Source organism: Scyliorhinus canicula, chromosome 19 (genome assembly GCF_902713615.1).
Source record: "Scyliorhinus canicula chromosome 19, sScyCan1.1, whole genome shotgun sequence".
Classification (NCBI taxonomy): Eukaryota; Metazoa; Chordata; class Chondrichthyes; order Carcharhiniformes; family Scyliorhinidae; genus Scyliorhinus; species Scyliorhinus canicula.
The window spans coordinates 4,065,223-4,087,296 of NC_052164.1; the positions used below are offsets into that span (position 1 = coordinate 4,065,223).

At 46.1% G+C, this 22,074-nt stretch overlaps 2 protein-coding genes across 4 annotated transcripts in view; one reads left to right on the forward strand and one right to left on the reverse strand.

The window, feature by feature from the left end:
• Nucleotides 1–2,063: 2,063 nt before the first annotated feature.
• Nucleotides 2,064–21,892, reverse strand: cbx1b (chromobox homolog 1b (HP1 beta homolog Drosophila)). Of its 2 annotated transcripts, none has more exons than XM_038779476.1 (5): nt 21,774–21,892; nt 6,689–6,863; nt 5,796–5,970; nt 5,007–5,098; nt 2,064–4,496 (listed from the first exon to the last, which is right to left on the reverse strand). In XM_038779476.1, the coding sequence occupies exons 1-5, from the start codon at nt 21,775–21,777 to the stop codon at nt 4,355–4,357; spliced, it is 588 nt and encodes a 195-aa protein (XP_038635404.1). In that variant the 5' UTR covers nt 21,778–21,892; the 3' UTR covers nt 2,064–4,354. The 2 variants fall into 2 exon arrangements, with proteins under 2 accessions (XP_038635404.1, XP_038635403.1); XM_038779475.1 differs by having other exon boundaries at nt 5,007–5,101.
• Nucleotides 21,891–22,074, forward strand: part of LOC119954333 (sorting nexin-11-like) — a 129,257-nt gene continuing 129,073 nt past the window's right edge. For both annotated transcript variants that reach the window (XM_038779472.1, XM_038779474.1), the window contains exon 1: nt 21,891–21,936. The gene's annotated coding sequence lies outside the window, so the exon portion shown is untranslated. The remainder of the gene's footprint in view (nt 21,937–22,074) is intronic.

Here is a 22,074-nt window from a genome sequence, read left to right on the forward strand (position 1 = left end):
TGAAGTAACTTGACAAGGTGTAATCGTAGAGTGCAGCAGGAGGCCATTCAGCCCATCAAGTATTTAACAATCCTCTGAAAGAGCACCCTACCTAGGCCCACTTCCCCCACCCAACCTTTGGACACAAAGGGACAATTTAGTGTGGCCAAACACCTATCCTGCACATCTTTGGACTGTGAGAGGAAACCACAGCACTCGGAGGCAACCCATGCAGGCATGGGGAGGATATGCAAACTCGACAGTTGCCCACGGTCAGAATTGAACCTGGATCCCTGGCACTGAGGCAGCAGTGCTATTGTGTTGTTTGAAGGGATAAATAAACTATAGCCAGAATACTGATAACCCAGAATCAGGATGGCAGCCGATGACTAAGTGTGCCTCAGGGGTCAGTGCTGGGACCATAACTTTTCACAATATACATTTGGAAGAAGGAACTGAAGGCTCTGTTGCTAAGTTGCAGATGATACAAAGATCTGTAGGGGGACAGGTAGTATTGAGTAAGTAAGGGGGCTGCAGAAGAATTTGGACAGGCTAGGAGAGTGGGCAATGAAGTGGCAAATTAAATACAATGTGGAAAAGTGTGAGGTTATGCACTTTGGATGGAGGAATTTAGGCATAGACTTTTCTAAATGGGTAAATGCTTCAGAAATCAGAAGCACAAAGGGACTTGGGAGTCCTTGTTCACGATTCTCTTAAGGTTAACGTGCAGGTTCAGTTAACGTGCAGGTTCAGTTGGCAGTTAAGAAGGCAAATGCAATGTTAGCATTCATGTCAAGAGGCCTAGAATACAAGAGCAGGGATGTACTGAGACTATACAAGGCTCTGGTCAGACCCCATTTGGAGTATTGTGAGCAGTTTTGGGCCCCGTATCTAAGGAAGGATGTGCTGGCATTTGAAAGGGTCCAGAGGAGGTTCCCAAGAGTGATCCCTGGAATGAAGAACTTGTCATTTGAGGAACGGTTGAGGACTCTGGGTCTGTACTTTAAGTTTAAAAGGATGAGGGGGGATCTTATTGAAACTTGCAGGATTCTGTGAGGCCTGGATTGAGAGTGGGCGTGGAGAGGATGTTTCAATTTCTAGGAGAAACAAGAAGCAGAGAACACAATCTCAGACTAAAGGGACGATCCTTTAAAACAGATGAGGTGGAATTTCTTCAGCCAGAGGTTGGTGAATCTGTGGAACACTTTGCTGCAGAAGGCTGTGGAGGCCAAATCACTTGAATGTCAGACAGAGATAGATAGGTACTTGATCAATCAGGGGGAATGGGGATGAGAAAAATATCAGCCATGATTAAATGGTGGAGCAGACTCGATGGGCTGAGTGGCTTAATTTTGCTCCTATTTCTTATGGTCTTATAATCCTTGTCGATGGGATTCGGAACAGAATCAACAGCTGGAATAGTTTCCTTTCGCATCAGATTTTATAGCATCCAAACTGCACTACATGGGAATCACTGCAGACATTTTCTTCCATTTTTATCTTTCCACACATGAATCTGGTCCAGTCCTCAATATCCACTTCTAAAACCTATTGCATAATGACCAGTAGGGGGAGTTCATGCCTGTTTTAACACTACCCAGAGATAGTGGCCACATATTGAACTCCTCGGTGACGTCTTAATTTCTTTCTCCCCCACTAATAATTAAAACAATCCCAACAAAGCAAAATCCAGGGCAGCACAGTGGCGCAGTAGTTAGCACTGCTGCTTCACGACGCCGAGGTTCCAGATTCGATCCCGGCTCCGGATCACTGTGTGGAGTTTGCACATTTTCTCTGCGTTGGTTTCGCCCCCACAACCCGAAGATGTGCAGGGTAGGTGGATTGGCCACGCTAAAATTGCCCCTTAATTGGAAAAAGTTAAGTGGGTAGTCTAAAAAAATTTTTTAAACAAAGCAAAATACTGAAATGTGAAACTAAAATGGCCTCAAAACACTCAATAGGGCAGTTGTGTGAAAGGAATCGCTGACCTGATTATGTTAACAGTTTCTCCACCAATGCTGTTTGACCCAAGTATTTGCAACATCCTCTCACTTGCCAGTTACAAAAAAACAACATTCAAGTGATGCTAGTGTTTTTCCTGTTTTATTACACAATATTTGCGTGCCTGTTAAACAACACTGGTGTTGCAGGAGCGGTTATCACAATACTTAATAGGAATTCTACAAAAAACAGATCCTTTAAAACCAGCTAAAATCAGTTCTCCCCTCTAAAAGACATTGATGATTAAGTTGTGAATCTGACAACGAGCTGCAATGTATGAAAATTAGGAAAGTGGCACTAATACTTTAGTTTCCATGCTTATATATTTCCTTCCACAAATACTTCAGACAAACATACCCGCATCACCCCCCACAAATCACATTTAAAAAAGATTACAAATGAAAACATAATCAGTCTTACTTCAGTAACACAAGAACACTTTGTTGAAACAATACTTTCTCTGCATCAGGACAGTGTTGGATTGCTGACGTTCAAGCCAGGTGGGAGGGGCCATCATGGGGAAAAGCAGCCATATTCCTGTTCCAGGCCTACAGTACATGGATTATATTAGTCAAAAGCCTTTCTCCCCTTCCCCAACCCTTAAACAACAAAACATGGTTAGTTTTCAAATAAGAATCACAATCTTGCAGGGGAAAATAGGCAGCCGTGTGTTTTTTGGTTTGATTTGTGACATTGCTACTGACTTGCACAGGTAAGCCCAAATTCCCACCCCCCAATCCAATGACTGTGATGACCCCAATATCAATATCTCAGGAAAGGGAGCAGATGTAAACCTGTGACCCAATGCTGTGCTCACATATCTACTTCACAGGTTCCCCCTCCTCTATCCAGAAAGGTTGAACAGATCAAATACTGGTTGAGGTTTCACCAATCGGAAGCAACAGAGCAACAGAGTTGATAATGAAAATGGTACAAATAAGCTGAAAGGTCCATGGGGTGTTGGCCAACATTTTCAGAGTGAGCATTGCCTTTTCTAGTACGTACTCCTGTGCTCCCTGCTAGCCAATGGACTGGATAACCTCTGGCCACACACGACCATGTGCAACTGTCTAAATCGAGATAGAATTATCAGCACAGGAATGCACATCTTCAAAAGCCATTGGTCCAGGGATGTTGAGGAATATGTTGCTGCACTGTGGGGTCTTTGTTGGAATCTCAACTTGCATCATCATGACCCACGTGTAATGAGCAGGAAATGCTGAAAGGCACATGAGGTAATGCTTCAGGTGTAAATCTCTACCTGACCACAAAAAAGCCCCACACCCAAAAAAACAGACTTGCCTCTTTGTCCCAAAACTGCCATGTCCTTCTGCAATCTTGTCTGTGCTCCATGCCTGCATTCCTGTCTTCGGCAGGCCCCTGATTCCATCACTAGGCAGTGGAAGTTACAAGGATGAGCAGGTATTTATACAAAAATCAAATAAAAAATTAATGCCACTTGGATGCAAGAACAGTGAGCTGCTCTGTGCAAAAGACCCCATCTTAGGCAATCAGCGATCTCAAGAATTTGACCCTTTAAGAATGCCTGTCCCACTAACTGTGAGGTTTATCATTTCATTGTAAAGCAGCCTGCACTGGCCCAACAAGAGGAGAGTCTTACTACAACTGAAACATTACCTAATAAAGACAAAAGTCCTGGGGAGGCAGGCTGTGTAAATGACTGCACCTCCCACTGGTTAGCTTAGTATCACATCGCCCCCTTGTCATCCGCTTCTCTTCAGAGGTCTTGGTGCTTCTATGTGAAGGGGGGGGGGGGGGGGGGGGGGGGGGGGGGAGCTGGCAGCAAAGGAGGCTCCTAATGGCAGGATACTCACGATCAGGAGCCACTGAATCCACCCCAACCAAGTTGCAATGCCATTTGGGCGTTGTAAAATGGTTGCCATACCACCCAAGACACCAGTCAGATAAATTCTACCCAAGCTGACCTTCAGATCTGGAACAAAGGAAAAGGGTAGGGTGGGGTGAGGGGAAATGAATTTCAAACAAAACTGCCGTCTGTCATATTAAAAGAGGCTACTATTTAATGGCACATCAGCTCCTACGGACTCCTTTCCCCTTCAAAGACTCGAACCCTACGCTACAAGCCAAGGTAACTAATCTACAATTCACTGGCTTCTACAATCCGTTGTTATCCAAAACCGGGAGGAAAAAAAAAATCATGCTGCATTTAAAAACACAACCTGTCCCATCCCCTCACAAACGCTGACAATGATATGGGTCTGAAAGGATTGAGAAAAGGTACACCCGGAGAACTATACACCTGTACAACTGAAAACCACTTTCGGAAAAGTCGGGGTTATTTTCTCGTCTTGTAAAGTTGTAAACGGGAGGTGCGTGGGCTCCTCTCCCTCGGTTACTTTTCTTCCTTCTTTTCTTCCTCTTCAGATGGGTATGAATGCCATGTCAGACGCTCCTCATAAAATGAAATAACCACCTGGGGGCATTTGACATTAGCTTCTTTTGCTGGAACCAAATCAGCTTCATCAGAATTTTTCCTGGATGGAGAAAGTAAACCAAACAAAGTTTGTTAGAAACAAATTTTATTAAACTTGGTCTGGCGTCTGCAGTTACACAACTCACCCGACAAGATCAATTAAATTCACATCGACTTCTCACATCTAGATGACTTATTTAGTTACTGCTTTGTGCTCGTTCCAGGTCACAAGCAGTAATGGCCCAGGTGATGAAGGGTGATCTCCCTTCAGTCATCTTCCCAAGGAGGAAAAAGCTGCAGGACTATAGAAAGAGCAGAAAAGTGGGACTAGCTCTTCAAGAGTCAGCGCAGGCACTACAGGCTGAACAGCCTTCTATGTTGTATGATTCCATTTGGATTTCTATCCTGACTTTGGTTCTTGTGTTGCTAATTTAGTGCTCGTTAGGTGCAGTTTTATAGACCCATCCCATCCCTACCCATAGAATAAGATTTTTTTAGCCTCTTGGCACAGTAACTTTGTTCAGTGAGGTTGCAAAAAATGTTTTAAAATAAATCAAAAGCTGGAACTTACCACTTCATGAGGAACATGAGCTCTCCACTCGAGTCTGTTGCCCCAATAATACGCTCTGGTTCCAGTGCTCTGGCAAAACCCCTTGGTTTCTCCTGCTGCAAGAGAAACACATTAGACCTCAAACAGGGGCTGAGTGAGAGGTGGAGATATGACATATTATCACTGTGGCAAACAAAGAAATCCCCAGTCAGGTTTGCCTAATACAAGGGGGGCAAGGATAACCACAGCCCACAAGAGTTATCTGGTGAATCCCAGAGCTTATTGACTGGGCCAATAAACGGTGACCTGAATACTCCAAAACAGTCAGGATCTGGTCGCCAGAGGATTCAATCTTTCATCGCCAAGAGTTATTACTGAGCATCTCAACCAAGACAGAGTGTGGTTACTCCTCCTCTCCCCTGAAGTTATGAGTTAGCTTCTCACTAAGGGACAGTTCTAAGTAGCTGTGTCTCCACAATTTGTTTATTCTCTTGGTACACAATTCAGACTTTTCTGTCTGATTCCAAGCCATGCATGTTGGCTTGACAGGAACCCTGGGGCATGCATGGAGGAGTGAATGGATTCATAATTCTACCCACTGGAGGGAATGGGCGGATATCTCCTCACCAGGGAAACTTAGAAAACCTCAGATCACAGCAAAAGCAAAGGGTTATTTATCCCTTGCAAAATTAAAGATTTTCCCAGGCCCTTACTCTTCAATAAACACCATGCATTCTCAGTTCAAGGCTCAGATCTGTGTTGGACATGGAAAAGCAGGTAATATTGAAGGCAAGAAGTACATTCACTGACCTCCTCTCTCCTCTTCTTGTTTTTATTTTCCTCAGTTTCAGTATCAGACTCCGCTTTCCGTTTGGGCCCCTCTGTTTTATCTATGTCGTCATGTGCTATTTTCTGGGACTGTAAGAACTCTGCGATGAGATCAGGACAGTCAAGGTTCTCCTCAGGCTCCCATGTGTTGTCGTCACTGGGAAATAATTCAGGTTTACAGACCACAGGACACCAGCAACTTGAAACACTGATTAACCCGATTTACAAACACTGGTTAGATGGCAGGGGATAAATTTCATATAGTGCTTTGGGTAAATAAATATTGGGACTATATTACATTTTACATCTAGCTTCCCTCAGCACAGCACAGAACATATCAGACTGCAAATCAAATGCATACTTTAACACAGTAGTGAGATACCAACAAAACAAGCCAGGCTGTGGTTAGTTACTGTGTAGCATCCTACACTGCAAGTGGTGCAGCTGAAACACAGAAGACGATGAATAGAGCAAGTCTCTCTACCCCTACTTCAGCATGACTCACCATTATCCCAAGAATTTAGCCTCCACTCTCCTGACGTTACACCCACAACCAGGGAAATCACGAGCAAATCAGTGCACCAACGCTCCAATGTATTTGCGGGGTGGGGGGTGGGAGCAGAGAGGAATGGAGGGTGGGGCAGCCAAGAGGAATTGGGGGCGGGGAAAGAGAGAGGTGGGTTGGAGAGAAAGTGGAATGGGAGAAACCTATCTTGGAGATATGGCCGTTCATTCCTATCCCAACTGCCGGGATGTAATTTACTTTAGCTAACCCTGGGCACCCTGGTAATAGTCTGTGAATCTGTACTGCCCTCTTTCCACGGCCAGGCCACAGATCACGACTGATGGCAGCACAAAATGTGTTAATCACTCACTCCGAAAATCCTTTCCACTTCAGCAGATATTCCACTTTTCCTTTTACGATACGCCTGTCCAGTACTTTTTCCACGACGTACTCTTCCTCCTCCTCCTCGAGAACCTCCTCCACTTTTTTCTTGTTTTGTTTTTTCCCCATTGTGTCCAGTCTTAAATTGAGAAGGGAGGCGGAGGCTGTTTTTTTTTTACAAACAAAAAATAATAATTAGATTTGAATTTGGACAAACAATGCAAATGAAGACTCCTGGCAATCAGAATGCACCACCTGAACCCCCTCCCTTTAAGGTATTTTTTAAAAAACAAGGAGAGAATCCTCCAAACTGCGAGTATGAAACAGTTGTACGAATTCTCAATAACCTGAGTACCAACAATAACCTCAGGATATGTAAACACATCCATGGCCTCATCTCTCCTTATATATTCATTTCTTCCAGCTCTATAACTCTGGAATCTCTGTGTTCATCCACTTTGGACCTCTTTCATATCCCGAATTTCATTGCTCCGCCATTGGCAGCTATCCCAAGGATTTTCCCCCCCCAAACCTCTTGATTCTCTGCCCTTCTCTCTTCCTTTAACATGCTTCTTAAAACCCAATTCCTCAACCAAATGTTCGGTACTCTATCCTAGTGTCTCCGTACATGATTTGGTTGCAAATGTTTTCCTGTGAAACTTCTTGAGGTGTCTTAATGCATTAAAGATGCTATATAAATGCAAGCACTGTACATATGTACTAGTGTGTGACAGTGTCGAGAGTTAAAGGAGCATTGTCAGGACAATGCAGAAAGAGCTTTCCCTCAACATCTGGACTGTGCCTCACTTAACAGCGCAACTTAGAACAAAAATCAATTGCCCCTCGTTTTTACAGCCCCAATTCTGAAACAAAGGACTTTGACAAGCTCCAGGAGTTCGGTGAAAGAGAATCTCAACATCAGTCAGAGTTACAGTAAATGAATGAAACTGTGCTGGTCTAACAGCCCAGTTTGCGTACAGACCAGGCACAGTCAACGATGCCAAAAACAAAATAGGAAGTTCCAGATTTACCGGTCACCTTTACTTTCAGCCAGTCACTGGAACCTTCCAGCATCCGACGCCAAACCCTAAAATCGATTCAGAGTAGAGAGTCCTATTCATCCTCCCCATCCATCAGCTTCACAGTTGCACTCTAAAGCAATCTTAATTTCTTTTGTAGTAAAACATTAGTAAAATCTGCTTAAATTTCAGAGGAAACAAAGTCGAGGTGTCAAAAAGATAATTTACAGAATAAAGACAAATTGCAGATTTTTTTGAGCCACAAATAGGGAAACTTCAAATCCCATGTAGAATGGAGATTATCAGGGAATTCCCCAGTCTCACAGCTGTAGATACATTTCTGTGAGAGATTGGGATCAATGTGTATTATGTAGCTGTCCCTGCTTTTAAATCAAGAGACTCCTGTTGCTCCCAAGTCCATGTATTGGCTGACATACTCAACTCCTTGTAGAATCCACATTAGCTGGAATCTGCTAAAATGCCGTGTTATTTGCATTCCTAGTCAAGACTGCATTCCATTTAAACAGCAATTTGCTGGAATGTAGAGCAGTTAGATACAGTCAGGTTAGTAACAAAATAGTGAGCTAAATCAGTGAGCTTGTGTGCAGAACAGCCAATGCTGATCTTGCAGAGTAAGTGATGACATTGTAACCACTGTTACTTAAGATTGTGACAGAGCACTGGTAGCTGTGACTTCTAAAAATTCAACCAATATCAAGTTATTTTTTAAAAAGCTGGAAAAAGGTCATCTTTATACCTACACATCAACCACAAGGAAACATCTTGGATATCCTCTTTGATGGGTCAAAGGACGGCTATGGTTGGCCTTGCAGGGGGTCCAGAGGTGGTTCATAAGAACGATTCCAGGAATAAAGAGCTGGTCATAGGAGCGGTTGAGGATCTGGGTCTGTACTTGATGGTGTTTAGAAGGATGATAGGATATCTCATTGAAACTTGCAGATACTGAGAGGCCTGGATCGAGTGGACGTGGAGAAGATGTTTCCACTAGTAGGAGACACGAGAACGCAAGGGCACAGCCTCAGACTGAAGGGTTCTTTAAAACAGATCAGGAGGAATTTCTTCAGCCAGGGACGGGGTGGTGAATCTGGAACTCATTGCCACTGAAGGCTGTGGAGACCAAGTCACTGAGTGTCTTTAAGACAGAGGTATATAGGTTCTTGATTAATAAGGGGATATGGGGAGTAGGCAGGAGAATGGGGATGAGAAACATTATCAGCCATGATCGAATGGCAGAACAGACTTGATGGGCTGAATGGCCTAATTCTGCTCCAAGATATTATGGTCTTATTATTTAACCCTCTGATTCTCTATCATAGGTGAATCAGTACTGCATCCCCAAGGGAAATATCTCAACCCACCGACTCCCACAGCTACCTTGACTGCAGCTCTTCACACCCTGCTCCCTGGAGACCCCATCCCATTCTCCCAGTTTCTCCACCTCCGTTACATGTGTTCTGATTACGTCACCATCGAAAATGGTGCTTCTGACATGTCTGCTTTTTTCCTTAACCAAGGTTTTCCCACCTGTGGTTAACTGGGCATTCAAACTGGTGAGACCCGTTTCCTGCACCTCTGCCCTCAACCCTTCCACCCCCCTCTCCCTCCCAGACCCAGAGGTTAGGGTCCTGTCATCTTCACAGCCCCCCCCCCCCCCCCCCCCCACCCTGCATTGACAGGGTTCATCCTCTGTCATTTCCACCAACCCCAGCAGAATGCTACCATGAAACACATCTTCCCCTCACCCTTGTCAGCATTCCACTGGGAGCGGCTCCCTCCGCCACATCCTCGTCCACTCCAACATGCTCAACTCCCGATCCCCTTCCTACGGCATTTTCCCTTGCAATCACAGAAGGCGCAACACCTGTCCCTTTACCTCATCATTCAAGGCCCCAAACACTCCCTTCAGGTTAAGCAGCATTTCACTTTCGCTGCTCCCAGAGCCGTCTCCTCTACGCTGAGGAGACTAAACACAGACTGGGTGACTGCTTTGTAGAACACCTTCGCTCAGTCTGCAAACATTTAAAAAAATTTTTTTTTTAGAGTACCAGATTATTGTTTTCCAATTAAGGGGCAATTTAGCGTGGCCAATGCACCTACCGTGCACATCTTTGGATTGTGGGGGTGAGACCCACGCAGACACGCGGAGAATGTGCAAACTCCACACGGACAGTGACCCGGGGCCGGGATCAAACCCGGGTCCACAGCGTCGTGAGGCAGCAGTGCTAACCACTGCGCCACCGTGCCACCCTAGTCCCAGTCCACACGCATGACCCAAACCTTCTTGTAGATTGCCATTTTAACTCAACACCTTGCTCTCATTCCCACATGTCAGTCCTTGGCCTGCTGCAAAACTGCAGCGAAGTCCACTGCGAGCTGGAGGAGCAGCACGAGATCTTCTGGTTGGGCCCGTTGCATCCCTCAGAGAATCGGCACCTTTCTCCTCCATCTTAAACCCCTTTATAAATACACACCATAAATATATTGTCTCAAAGAAATTCTGTGTGTCAAAGAAGCAAATCCGCATGTTTCCAAACCGGAAACCCTGGATGAACAGGGATATCCACTGCTTGCTGAAGTCCAGGTCTGAGCCGTTCAAATCAGGCGACCCTGACCTATACAAGAAAGCCAGATATGATCTAAAGAAATCCATCAGAGATGCCAAAAGACAGTACCGGACCAAGCTCGAGTCCAAGGCTAGCCACACGTCTATGGCAAGGTCTGCAAGACATAACAGGCTACAAGATGAAGGCATGCAAAATCGCCGGCTCCAATGCACCCCTCCCTGGTGAGCTCAATGCAGTCTATGCCTGCTTTGAGCAAGAGGTCAGCGAGAGCGAGCCCTCCACCCCAGAAGCCTTGGATTAAGTTGTATCTGAGATCACCACTGCAGACGTCAGAGCAGCCTTCTCGAAGGTCAACCCACGGAAAGCCACTGGCCCGGATGGGGGACCCGGACGAGCACTCAGGTCTTGCGCGAATCAGCTGGCAGGGGTATTCGCAGACATCTTTAACCTCTCTTTACATCATCCCTATACCAAAAAAAAAGCCAAGCAGCGTGCCTTAATGACTATCGTCCAGTGGATCTGACATCCATCATTATGAAGTGCTTCAAAAGGTTAGTCATGGCACGAATCAACTCCAGCCTCCCGGATTGCCTTGATCCACTACAGTTCGCCTACCGCTGCAACAGGTCCACAGCAGACGCCATATCCATGGCCCTGCACTCAACCCTGGAACACCTAGATAACAAATACATCTATGTCAGACTCCTATTTATTGACTGCGACTGGATCCTGGACTTTCTAACCCACAGGCCACAATCAGTGAGGATAGGCAACAACACCTTCTCCACGATCATCCTCAACACCGGTGCCCCACACGGCTGTGTCCTCAGTCCCCTACTATACTCCTTATACACCTATGACTGTGTGGCCAAATTCCCCTCCAACTCGATTTTCAAATTTGCTGATGACAGCACTGTAGTGGGTCGGATTTCAAACAATGACGAGACAGCGTACAGGAATGAGATAGTGAACCTGGTGCGATGACAATAATCTCTCCCTCAGTGTCAACAAAATGAAGGAGATTGTCATCGACTTCAGAAAGCGTAGTGGAGAACATGCCCCTGTCTACATCAATGGGAACAAAGTAGAAAGGGTCGAGAGTTTTTAGGTGTACAGATCACCAACAGCCTGTCCTGGTCCCCCCCATGCTGACACTATAGTTAAGAAAGCTCACCAATGACTCTACTTTCTCAGAAGACTGAGGAAATTTGGCATGTCAGCTACGACCCTCACCAGCTTCTACAGATGCACCATAGAAAGCATTCTTTCTGGTTGTATCACAGCTTGGTATGGAGCCTGCTCTGCCCAAGACCGCAGGAAACTACAAAAGGTTGTGAATGCAGCCCAGTCCATCACGCAAACCAGCCTCCCATCCATTGACTCTATCTATAATTCCAGCTGCCTCGGAAAGGCAGCCAGCATAATTAAGGACCCCATGCACCCCATACATACTCTCTTCCACCTTCTTCTGTCAGGAAAAAGCTACCAAAGTTTGAGGTCACGTACCAACCGACTCAAGAACAGCTTCTTCCCTACTGCCATCAGATTTTTGAATGGACCTACCCTCGTATTAAGTTGATCTTTTCTCTACACCTTGCTATAACTAACATAATATTCTGCCGTCTCTCCTTCCTTCCCTATGTATGGTACGCATTGTTTGTACAGCATGCAAGAAACAATACTTTTCACTGTATACTAATACATGTGACAATAATAAATCAAATCAAAGCAACACCCACCCCCTCGCACCAGGCCAGATGTCTTTTGTACTTTGTTACTTTTGTTGAAGATTCTACAGCTCAAAAAACATTCTCGCTCCCTTCAATTCTGACCGAGTGTCAAAGGGCTCAAAACTTTAACTCTTTCTCTCCTAATAGATGCCGTCAGACCCACTGTGATTTTCCAGCATCCTGTTCTTGTTTCAGATTCTATCATCCACGGTATTCTGCTTATTCCATACCTCCTTACTGTGTTGTTGATGAACAGCAGTCCACACAGGGTCTAACCAAGAATCTGTACAGCTGAAGCATTATTTGCACTTTCCTAACCCCAAAAGACAACATTCCATTTACTGTTCTGTTTTCTGTACCTGCCTACTGAGTTTTCCCTACTCCCCTCTGTTCCTGGTCTGACCTTTCAGAAGGTGCCAACGACCTTCTGCTTAAACTTTCTCACAGCTGTTCCGGAGAGGTTTAACCTGTTGTAAATGGTCAGTATTTAAATTGCTGGTCTGGTTAGAAGATGTCATTTGGCACATTTTGTGGTTTCAAAGTTGCTTTAATATTATGCAGCAAGTTTACATGAAAGTGTTAAAGCAATTTTTTCCTAAAACTATTTTAAAAAAAGACTTGACAATTGTCAGTACCATTAGCATGGAGCTCACGAGCCACCTTCCACGTTGCACTGTGATCCTGCCCAGTGTTGGTGTGGAGGGGAATTACATCTCGTCTTCTGTCTGCCCATTTTAGTTTTCAGTTGCCATTTTGATTTATTCTGGTGCGTTTACTGGGTGTTTTCACATCATCATTTAGACTGATGTGGTTTTCAAGCGTTATACTGAAAGTTCAATTGTTTAAATCTTTGCCCAGGTTTATGTTTGCAACACAGGAATCGTTCCATGGAGAAACTGTCGCAGACTTCCGGTGCTGACCCCGTGTCACTGATGGAACCCGGTGGGCGGAGAAGACAGACAGGGTCATCATTGGTCCAAATATCTAATCATTAGAAATCCGTGGGTACAGGTCGGACTCTGAAGACTTGAGCCAATAATCCATGCTACTGCTTCACTGCATTACTGAGAGTACTGTTTCAGTTACAAAAACAGAAAATACTGGACAATCTCAGCAGGTCTGACAGTGTCTGTGGAGAGAAAAGGGAGCCAACGTTTTGAGTCTGGGTGACTCTTTGTCTAGACTGGAGAGAATTGGAAATGGGGTCACATTTATACTGTTGTGGAGGGGATGGATAGGGGACCAGCGATAGGTGGAGGTAGACAAAGATGTTGAGGACAGAAGATAAAAGGAATGGAAATGGGGATAATTAAGGCTAAGAAGCGGCTGATGGTGGCACATTTCAGATTAGAATGTGTGAATGGCAGAACAAAGATGAGCCGTGTCAGAGGGCAACTAGGAACAGTTGGCCCAAATGGAGTGGGGGCTGGGGGGACAATGATGAAATGAAAACAGATCAATGGAAGAAATGAAAATGAACTGATAGAATTAAAAATGTGATAAAGGTGGTGGCGAGAGAACAGTCTGAAGTTGTTGAACTCAATGAAGGCTGTTTTGTGCCTAATTGGAAGATGAAGTGATGTTCCTCCAGTTTGTGCTGGGCTCAGTTGGAACACGGTAGTACAGTGGTTAGCACTGTTGCTTCACAGCACGGGTCCCAGGTTCAATTCCCAACTTGGGTCACTGTCTGTGTGGAGTCTGCACGTTCTTCCCGTGTCTGCGTGGGTTTCCTCTGGGTGCTCCGGTTTCCTCCCACAAGTCCTGAAAGAATTGGACATTTTGAATTCTCCCTCTGTGTACCCAAATAGAGTGTGGCAGCTAGGGGACTTTCACGGTGGCTTCATTGCAGTGTTAATGTAAGCCTACTGTGACACTAACAAAGATCATTAAATCATTGCAGCAGGCCACTTTCAATGCCTTTTAGTTTTGACAAAGTGTCACCTGGACTCAAAATGTTAGCTCTTTGCTCTCCTTACAGATGCTGCCAGACCTGCTGAGATTTTCCAGCATTTTCTATTTTGGCAGCAGACCAAGGATGGACATGTGGACACGAGAGCAGGACGGCGAGTTGAAATGACAAACGACAGGAATGTCTGGGTCCTGCTTGTGGATGGACCTGAGGCAGTCTGCAAAGCGGTCACCCAGTCTGTGTTTAGTCTCTCCAATGTAGTCAATCGCATTGGGATCAGTGAATTCAATAGACCAGATTGAAGGATGTGCACGTGAAGCACTGCCTCACTTGAAAAAAGTGTGTTTAGGGCCCGAGATGGTGAGCAGGTGTTACACCTTCTCCAACTGCATGGGAAGGTGCAGTGGGAAGAGGGTGATGGAGGAGTGTTCCAGGGTATCCTGGAGGGAACAGTCCCTGTGAAATACTGTTAGGGGGAGTGAGGGGAAGATGTGTTTGTTGGTGGCATCATGCTGGAGTTGGCAGAACTGGTGGAGGATGATTCTTTGAATGTGGAGGCTGGTGAGGTGAAAAGTGATGACGGGGGGGGGGGTGACGACCCTGACTTGGTTCTTGGAGGGAGGAGAGGGAGCGAGGGCAGAGGTGCGGGAGTTGGGTCGGACTCTGTTGAGAGCCTTGTTGACAACAGTGGGTGAGAAGCATGATTAATGAAGAATGAAGACATGTCAGCAGCACCAATTTGGAAAGTGGCATCATCAGAACAGATGCAAAGGAAGTGAAGGAACTGAGAGAATGGGATGGAGTCCTTACAGGATGTGGGGTGAGAAGAGCCGTAGTCGAGGTAGCTGTGGGAGTCGGTGGCTTTGTAATGGATACGCGTGGACAGTCTATACCCAGAAATTGAAATAGAAGGGTGAAGCAAGGAAAGGGAAGTATCGGAGATGGACCATGTGAAGGTGATAAGAGGGATGGAAATTGGAAGTGAAATGAATACATTTTTCCAGGTCCAAATGGGAACATGAAGTGGCACCAAACAGTCGTTGATGTAGAGTTGTGTGATGGGGCTGGAGTTTTGTCAGGGCTAGAGTGAGGGGGGGGGGGGGGGTGCAGCAGGATAGGAGGCCAGTGACCGGTGGAGATAGATGAAGATGTTGAGGACAGAAGCAAGTTATCGAGATTTGAAACGTTCAGTCACTTCTCTCTCCACAGAGACCGTCAGACCTGCTGAGATTGTCCAGTATTTCCTGGTTTTGTTTCAGATTCCAGCATCAGCAGTAATTTGCTTTAAGTTGCCTTTCAGATGGGCACAAAGGGTCCCATGGCAATGTTTTAAAAAGTGGATGAGTTTTTGCTAATATTTATCTCTCAATCAATATCACTAAAAGAGACTCACCTGATCGGACTATATGGTCAATGGAAGGGTCTTGGAGAAAATTGATGTGCAGAGAGATCTGGGAGTTCAGGTCCATTGTACCCTGAAGGTGGCAACGCAGGTTGATAGAGTGGTCAAGAAGGCATACAGCATGCTTGCCTTCATCGGACGGGGTATTGAGTACAAGAGTCGGCAGGTCATGTTACAGTTGTATAGGACTTTGGTTCGGCCACATTTGGAATACTGCGTGCAGTTCTGGTCGCCACATTACCAGAAGGATGTGGATGCCTTGGAGAGGGTGCAGAGGAGGTTCACCAGGATGTTGCCTGGTATGGAGGGTGCTAGCTATGAAGAAAGGTTGAGTAGATTAGGATTGTTTTCGTTGGCAAGACGGAGGTTGAGGGGGGACCTGATTGAGGTCTACAAAATTATGAGAGGTATGGACAGGGTGGACAGCAACAAGCTTTTCCCAAGAATGGGGGTGTCAATTACAAGGGGTCACGATTTCAAAGTGAGAGGGGGAAAGTTTAAGGGAGATGTGCATGGAAAGTTGTTTACGCAGAGGGTGGTGGGTGCCTGGAACGCTTTACCAGCAGAGGTGGTAGAGGCGGGCACGATAGCATCATTTAAGAAGCATCTAGACAGGTATATGAATGGGCGGGGAACAGAGGGAAGTAGACCTTGGAAAATAGGAGACAGGTTTAGATAAAGGATCTGGATCGGCGCAGGCTGGGAGGGCCGAAGGGCCTGTTCCTGTGCTGTAATTTTCTTTGTTCTTTGTTCTATTTTTGTTTATGGGACCTTACTGTGAGCTACCCGTTTCCTACATTGTGACTTAATTGGCTGGCGTGTTGCAGTTTATCATACATTCCCTATGGTGCAGAAGGAGACCATCTGGCCCATCGAGTTTGCACAGACTCTCTGAAAGAGCTCTCTACCCCGGTCCACATCTCGCCCATCCACCCCAACCTATCCCTGGAAACTAAGGGGCAATTTAGATAGCCAATTCATCTTATCTGCACATCTTTGCACTGTGGGAGGAAACCCATGCAGCCATGGGGAGAACGTGCAAACTCCAAACAATCACTCGAGGCTGGAATTGAACTCGGTTCCCTGGTGCTGTGATGCAGCAGTGCTAGCCACTGTGCCACCTTGCCGTTGGACATCCAGAGGTCATGAAAGGTTATGTACAAATAAAACCTCTTTCAACTGCATCAAACTGCTTATTGGAGAGTAGGATGTGGAATTCACCACTGCCATCTATCGCCACATAGAATAATAGAATTTACAGTGCAAAAGGAGGCCTAAGAATGAATCAAGGAAAGAACAATTGCTTGCTCCATTCTCAATGTCACAGAAAAGATAACTCATTCCTCTGCCCCCTACACACTCAAGACAGTCAACCAAGCTTTTGACCAGTAAACTTGTATCTAATGGAGATGAAGATGGGTTCCATGAACAGTAAATGTATTCCTGGATCAATATTCATTGTCAGAGAAGAAACATAGACTGCAGATTTCACAGTAGTTAGGAGCTCGAAGGGCTGAATGGCCTACTTCTGCTCCCAAGCTGGCTAAGAGAGGACAGTTATTTATAATAATAATCTTTATTAGTGTCACAAGTAGACTTACATTAACACTACAATGACGTTTCTGTGAAAATCCCCTAGTCGCCTTACCATGGCGCCTGTTCGGGTTCACTGAGGGAGAATTCAGAATGTCCAATTCACCCAACAGCACGTCTTTTGTGGGAGGAAACTGGAGCACCTGGAGGAAACCCATGCACACTCAGGGAGAATGTGCGGACTCCATACAGACAGTGACCCAAGCGGGAATTGAACCCGGGTCCCTGCCGCTATGAAGCAACTGTGCTACCGTGCCACCTATTGTAGCAGCAACCATCATTTTATGGATAGCACCTTTCACAACCTCAGGATGTCCAAGGGCGACTTTACAGGCAATTACTGTTGAAATTATAGGAAATAAAATCTCAATCCAAGAATATATTTTAATAATTTTTGTTGAATGTGGCTAGATATCTCCTCGGGAAGGGAACTACAGTAACAAACCAACACGGAACATTGAAAGCAAACAGCAGAAGAATCACAAGAATATGGTGAAGATTTCAGCTAAGGAGCTAAAGATTACTCACAGCCATTACTAATTCAGGAGGTTTCAGAATCATCTCATAGGACCTCCAATCTCTCCTAATTCCAGCCAGCAACAAACTTCACGCTCAGTTTTTTTATACTGCAAAGCCCTCCCAAGAAAGACGAGTTTCTTGCATTGGTACATGAATAGTCTCACAAGTGCCCCAGGGTCCCAGCACAAGTGTTCAACAGTCTGGTTAGCTAATGGTTTGCTTAGATCATAGAATTAACAATACAGAAGGAGGCCATTCGGCTCGTCGAGTCTGCACCGGCTCTTGGAAAGAGCACCCTACCCAAGCCCACACCTCCACCCTAAGCCCACAACCCAACACTAAGGGCAATTTTGGACACTGAGGGCAATTTCTTTTGGCTGTGGGAGGAAACTGGAGCACCCGGAGAAAACCCACACAGACACGAGGAGAACGTGCAGACTCCGCAGTGACCCAGCGGGGAATCAAACCTGGGACCCCGGTGCTGTGAAGCCACAGTGCTATCCACTATGCTACCATGCTGTCCCTAATTTGCAGCAGCTGCAAATTATGAATAGTTAAAATGGACTACAGACTGTAAATTCCTGCCAGCTAGCCTGAGGCTAAGCTATATTGCAGGTTTTGCATGACAACACATTGGACGTGAGTGTCAGGTTTGCAATCTTTCCTGGGACAGTGAGACCACTTTCCTCTATTAGGGTGTGATTTAACCAGAGGATCACCACACCGTAGGCCAGTTTAAAAAAAAACTGACCAGCCTCCCCGAATAGGTGCCGGAATGTGGCGACTAGGGGCTTTTCACAGTAACTTCATTTGAACGCTACTTGTGACACAAAGCGATTTTCATTTCATTTTAAGGTTGTCCGTTTAGCTTGAGACGGACGATTCTAGAAAGTCAGTGCAGACACATGGAGATGCTGAAGCAGGGAGAAATTGCAGCAGCTAAGGCAATACAAGAGGAAAGTGGTCTCACTGTCCCAGGAAAGATTGCAAACCTGACACTCACACATCTAATGTGTTGTCATGCAAAACCTGCAATATAGCTTAGCCTCAGGCTAGCTGGCAGGAATGTACTTCTGTAGACAATTTTAACTATTCATAATTTGCAGCTGCTGGGGTACAAGTGCAGGTCTGGAATCAACCCCTGCCCCCCAACCGTGAGGCGAACCTTGTGAAATGCAATCTGGTGACACAAGGAAAATAAGTTCTTATAAACAGCTTGAATCAGTCAACTGGAACCAGCTCCTAGGCATAAGTCGCCATTGTCTCTCCTAGATGACCATAGGCTGCATTGTCTTTGGGAGGCAGGGGGTGGGTGCAATTTAACCCGAGGATCACCACACCTTAGGCAAGGAGCAACATCGAGAACGCAGGCCTTCATGAATAACCCAGGGCTTCATGAATAACCCAGGGATGTAACCTACCTAAGACACACGCGCACAGATTTATTTTGATGCAGGCTTTATTAAATCTTTGTTTCAGTCTCCATTATAAGTTGTCTGGGAGGTCTGTGTCACGAGTCTACATTTACACTACTAAACATTGCTCTAAACCTTCGCACTCCGATCTACTGATCATAGACTCATGAGTCTGGTATCAGGATAAAATGAATCAGGTATTTTGCCAACCCTTGGAAATCAGCGTCACAAATTCAGATCTCCTGGAATCCGAATTAAAACAGCACTAGTATAAAAAGCAGCTTTACTTTGACCAGAGCCCCACTTGCTCTGCAGCAAGATGTCTCATTAAAAATGATCTCTCACTCTCCTTAAAGGGATCATTTTCTTTTTGCAAATTTAGTCTTTGTGGAGGTTATTTTAGTTTCAGGTTCATTCTTCGCAGCTGAACTCCAGTTAATGTGATAGACAGTACCAACCAAAATAGTGATTTTGATTTGATGCTGTGCTGCATCAGAGCACGTTTCAGAGCACTCACATAAATAACATGGTACATTCCACTGTATCCTGGCAACATGTTCACCGAGTATTCTACTTAAACAACATGAAAGCAGAGCAACTTGGGTGCATCATCTCACTGAGAAGATCAAAAGCAGGTTACTCTATTGCGGATTAGTTACCAAAAGCTTTGATTAAAGGGCCAACTGTGTCTCAACTGGCAGAATTCTCATCTTATCAAAAGATCATGGATTGAAATCCCGCTCATCCAGGCTGACACTTCAAGGCTATGCCAAGGGAGTGCTGTACTGTTGGACATGACGCCTTTTGGATGAGATATATAACTGAGGTGCCGCCAGCCCTCTCAGAGGGACAATTTCGAAACGCAATTGAGATCCTCCTGGTCTTCTGACCAATATTTATTCTTCAACAAATATCAATGAAGATTATCTTACCATTCTCATATTGTTGTTAGGGGGCACTTAAATTCAAATTAGTTGCTGCATTTTCTAAATTACAACAGTGACTAGACTTTGAAAACTACTTAATTGGCTGGAAAGTGCTTTGCAATTATGAGTTTGTGAAAGGTGCAGTATATTTTGGCACCGGTTGAATGGAACCTGTTGCCAAGCCTCGAGGGCAACAAGGGTGCACCGAAGGAGCTCTCTGCCTTCCATGTGTTGTGTTGTGGGTCAGGTCACGCACTAAAAAAAAACACATGATTCACAGCACAGCATATTATACAATTAATGGTGCTGACCCACTGGGACTGTGGCGCTAAGGACCCGGGTTTGAATCCCGGCCCTGGGTCACTGTCCGTGTGGAGTTTGCACATTCTCCCCATGTCTACGTGGGTTTCACCCCCACAACCCAAAGATGTGCAAGTAAGGTGGATTGGCCACGCTAAATTGCCCCTTAATTGGAAAAAAAAAAGTCCAATCTATTTATGAAAAAATAATGGTGCAGACCTCACCACAACAAAGTGATAGTTTACCTAACCGTTTCTCCCTCCACCAGATCATGTACATATTTCTGACATTTCAAATATCTGTGGTTCTTGCTTTCACAGATTAACTGTCCACTTAGATTTCCATTACTTTGCTTTCGGAGATATTGGTGGAGGAATACTGCCCTGCAAAGGATCCTTAAAATCCAATCCCGAGAACAGACAGGGTCTCCGTTTAATATCTCATTGAAAGGATCACACCTCAGACAGTGCAGTATTCCTATATTAGAGGGTCGCCCACCATTCTGTATCCAATTCCCTGGAGTGGGGCTTGAACCCACAACCTCCTGACTTCAGAGGCCAGAATGCCACCCACTGAGACACAACTGACTGACGCCTTAAACTGTGCGGGGGATGAAGGGGGAATCAGTGAAGTGGATATATATTTTTCTAGTTCAATGTACCCGTTAAGCTGCAGGTGGTGTTTGCAACTTTTAAAGGTTTGAAATGCAAACCCGTACCTTTAACAAAAAGGAGCGAAAATTGTATTTTAAACCGTCTTCAAATCCCACGATTATAATGAGTTAGAAAATAAATCTTGCAAAAAAAAATATTGAATTTGTTTGGTAAAATTTAAAAGAAATGTACACAAACAAAAGGCTTGTTCACAGCCCGCCACGGTGACCGAGCGCGGCTAGCGCGCAGGCGCGAGACATTCCAACATGGCGGCGGCCGCGGGGGGCGCCGGGAGTTGTAGTCCCCGCCGCTCGGCACTGGCTCCCAACAGCGGCCCTCAAGAGCCCGAAACTAACCCGCGCGGGCTTCCCCCAGATTCCCCTCCCCGCCCGTCGCCATCCCGCCGATCGGTCGACCAGCTCGGGAAAATAAGACTGATTTAAGCGGCCGCCCATGCGCAGTGAGGCGCCGCCGCGACTACAAATCGCGCGCGCGGCAGAAACCAATTTGAAAAATCTGGAACCGAAAGGACAAAAAAAAAACCCCGGGTTTGGAAAATGAAAGCATTGCAAAGGAATGGCAATGCACCGGGCTTGCAAATGCATGGGAAAGCAGCTGCATAAGTCACACCGCGGCCGAGCATTCCGCCTTTATCCTGGCTGCACGGCCAACGCGCACGCGCGCCGACCAAAGCAAGTTTATAAATAAAATAAACATTTATTAAAAATGCGAATGGGGGGGGGGGGGTGAGAAACCCGGGTCTCCGCCGCGGGTCCCCATCACCACCGCTACCGGGGCTCAGTGATACCCGAGTGAGGCTGCGGCCTAGGCCCAGGGCTCGGCACAAAAACCCCGACACACAATAAAGCCCGAAGCCGGCCTGCTCCCTCCTCACACACACACACTCCCCCCTCCCAACAACCTCCACCGCCCGCTTCCAAAGCAAAACACACACAAACAACCCCGAGGGCGGGAAATCTATCTAACATGGATTGAGAGAGAGAGAGAGCGGAAAGGCTTTACCCATGTTGCCGCTGAAGATGGTGGCTGCCGGGGGAAGGGGAGCGGGAACGGAGGTGCGGGAGTGCGGGGAGCAGCCGGAGCGGGGAGGAGGCGGACCCGGGGAACCGGGGGGGGGGGGGGGGGAACGCTGCCGCCGCTGCACCTCCGGAACCACCGGCCTCAGGTAAATCCTCCCGCTCCAGCAGCGGGCCTGCTGCAAAAACAAACCGGGGCCCCACTACCCAGCTTCCACTGGCTTCTGCACCCCACCCCCGGGCTCCCTCTTATTTATGGCGGCAGAAACATTATTTAGTTGGGGTTG